At 36.7% G+C, this 1,253-nt stretch overlaps 1 protein-coding gene across 1 annotated transcript in view; it reads left to right on the forward strand.

Annotated features, from left to right (window-relative positions):
- LRRC42 (leucine rich repeat containing 42) overlaps positions 1-1,253 on the forward strand; it is a 19,076-nt gene that overhangs the window by 12,540 nt on the left and 5,283 nt on the right. The window contains exon 4 of the mRNA XM_006768348.2: positions 1,000-1,088. Within this exon, the coding sequence (XP_006768411.1) occupies positions 1,000-1,088 (89 nt within the window). The remainder of the gene's footprint in view (positions 1-999; positions 1,089-1,253) is intronic.

Raw genomic sequence — 1,253 nt, forward strand, 5'->3', positions numbered from 1 at the left:
TACCTGGGCTGGGGAGCTGCATTCAAGATACGTGCCCTTGACCTTTCAGTCTGCAGGCTGATGCTCTAACTACTGAGAAAAACCAGCCAGGGTAAAGTTTTTTTTTGTTTTTTTTAATCAGTATTTGCTTGATGAAAATCTGAATGAATCTATAATTGCAATAACTTACTCAGGGTTATCCAGATACTGACACCAATGGTAGAAAGTTGATAGGGATCATTTACAATTTAACTGAGCATCCTTTGAATGTATGGCAGGATAGTGTGGTGTCAGAAAAATAGAAGGAGCAGGGTTAGAGGTCAGAGGACACTCCTTGCTCTGCTACTCTTATTAGCGGCTGTGTACCCTTGGACAAGTTATTTAACCTCTCTGAGCCTTGGTTTTGACTTCTGTAACATGAAGATAATAATGAATGTCCTGCCTTCCTCGGAACCACGAAAGTGTATTCATTCAACAAATATTTTTTGAACATCTACAATGTGCCAGGAATTGTGCTTATGGCCTTGAGGGCTCAGTGCTAAATATAGGACTCTGATGTGAGAAAGTAATATGTAAGAAAGACTTTGGGGAAAAAGCAAATTAGTAAGAGTAATAATAATCTCTGTATCAAAGTGCCTTTGAAAGTCTTTTTAAAACAAATCTTTTTACTTTGGAAGTGAAACAGCCATGAACAAAGTCTGACGAACCATTTTAATGCATGTTTATGTATGTTGTTTCCATATGGTTGTAAATTAAACCCTTTGGGATAATTACCTGGTTCATTATTTTTTCTGCTAAACCCCATTTCCTAAAAAGTTAGAGCTATAAAGGATCTTAAGGATCATCTGGTGTGTGACTCCTTCATATTACAGATAGAATAAAGATAAGATTCCTATATTTTATTTATTCTGAAAAGTTTGTTCACTCAATATTTTATCATTGTGTGGCCTTTTTTCTGACCTTACTGTTGGCATTTTGGCAGTAAACTGTAACTGAATACTACCTGTTTTTGACATCTAGGTAACCCTGAGATCACAGATGCAGGAATTGGATACCTCTTTTCTTTTAGAAAACTAAACTGCTTAGATATCTCTGGGACAGGGCTCAAGGTAGGACTTTTACTCCCTTCTCTTACTTTCTCACACTCACAATTTGATATTTTGCTTCTGTTAATTGGAGTTTAGAAAAGGCTGGTATTTATGATGGTGCTTCTTTCCTACTGAAAACTAGTACTAATTGACCAGATGTGTGAGCTTCCTGTTCTGTCTTTCCCT

Source organism: Myotis davidii, unplaced genomic scaffold, assembly GCF_000327345.1.
Source record: "Myotis davidii unplaced genomic scaffold, ASM32734v1 scaffold79, whole genome shotgun sequence".
Taxonomy (NCBI): domain Eukaryota; kingdom Metazoa; phylum Chordata; class Mammalia; order Chiroptera; family Vespertilionidae; genus Myotis; species Myotis davidii.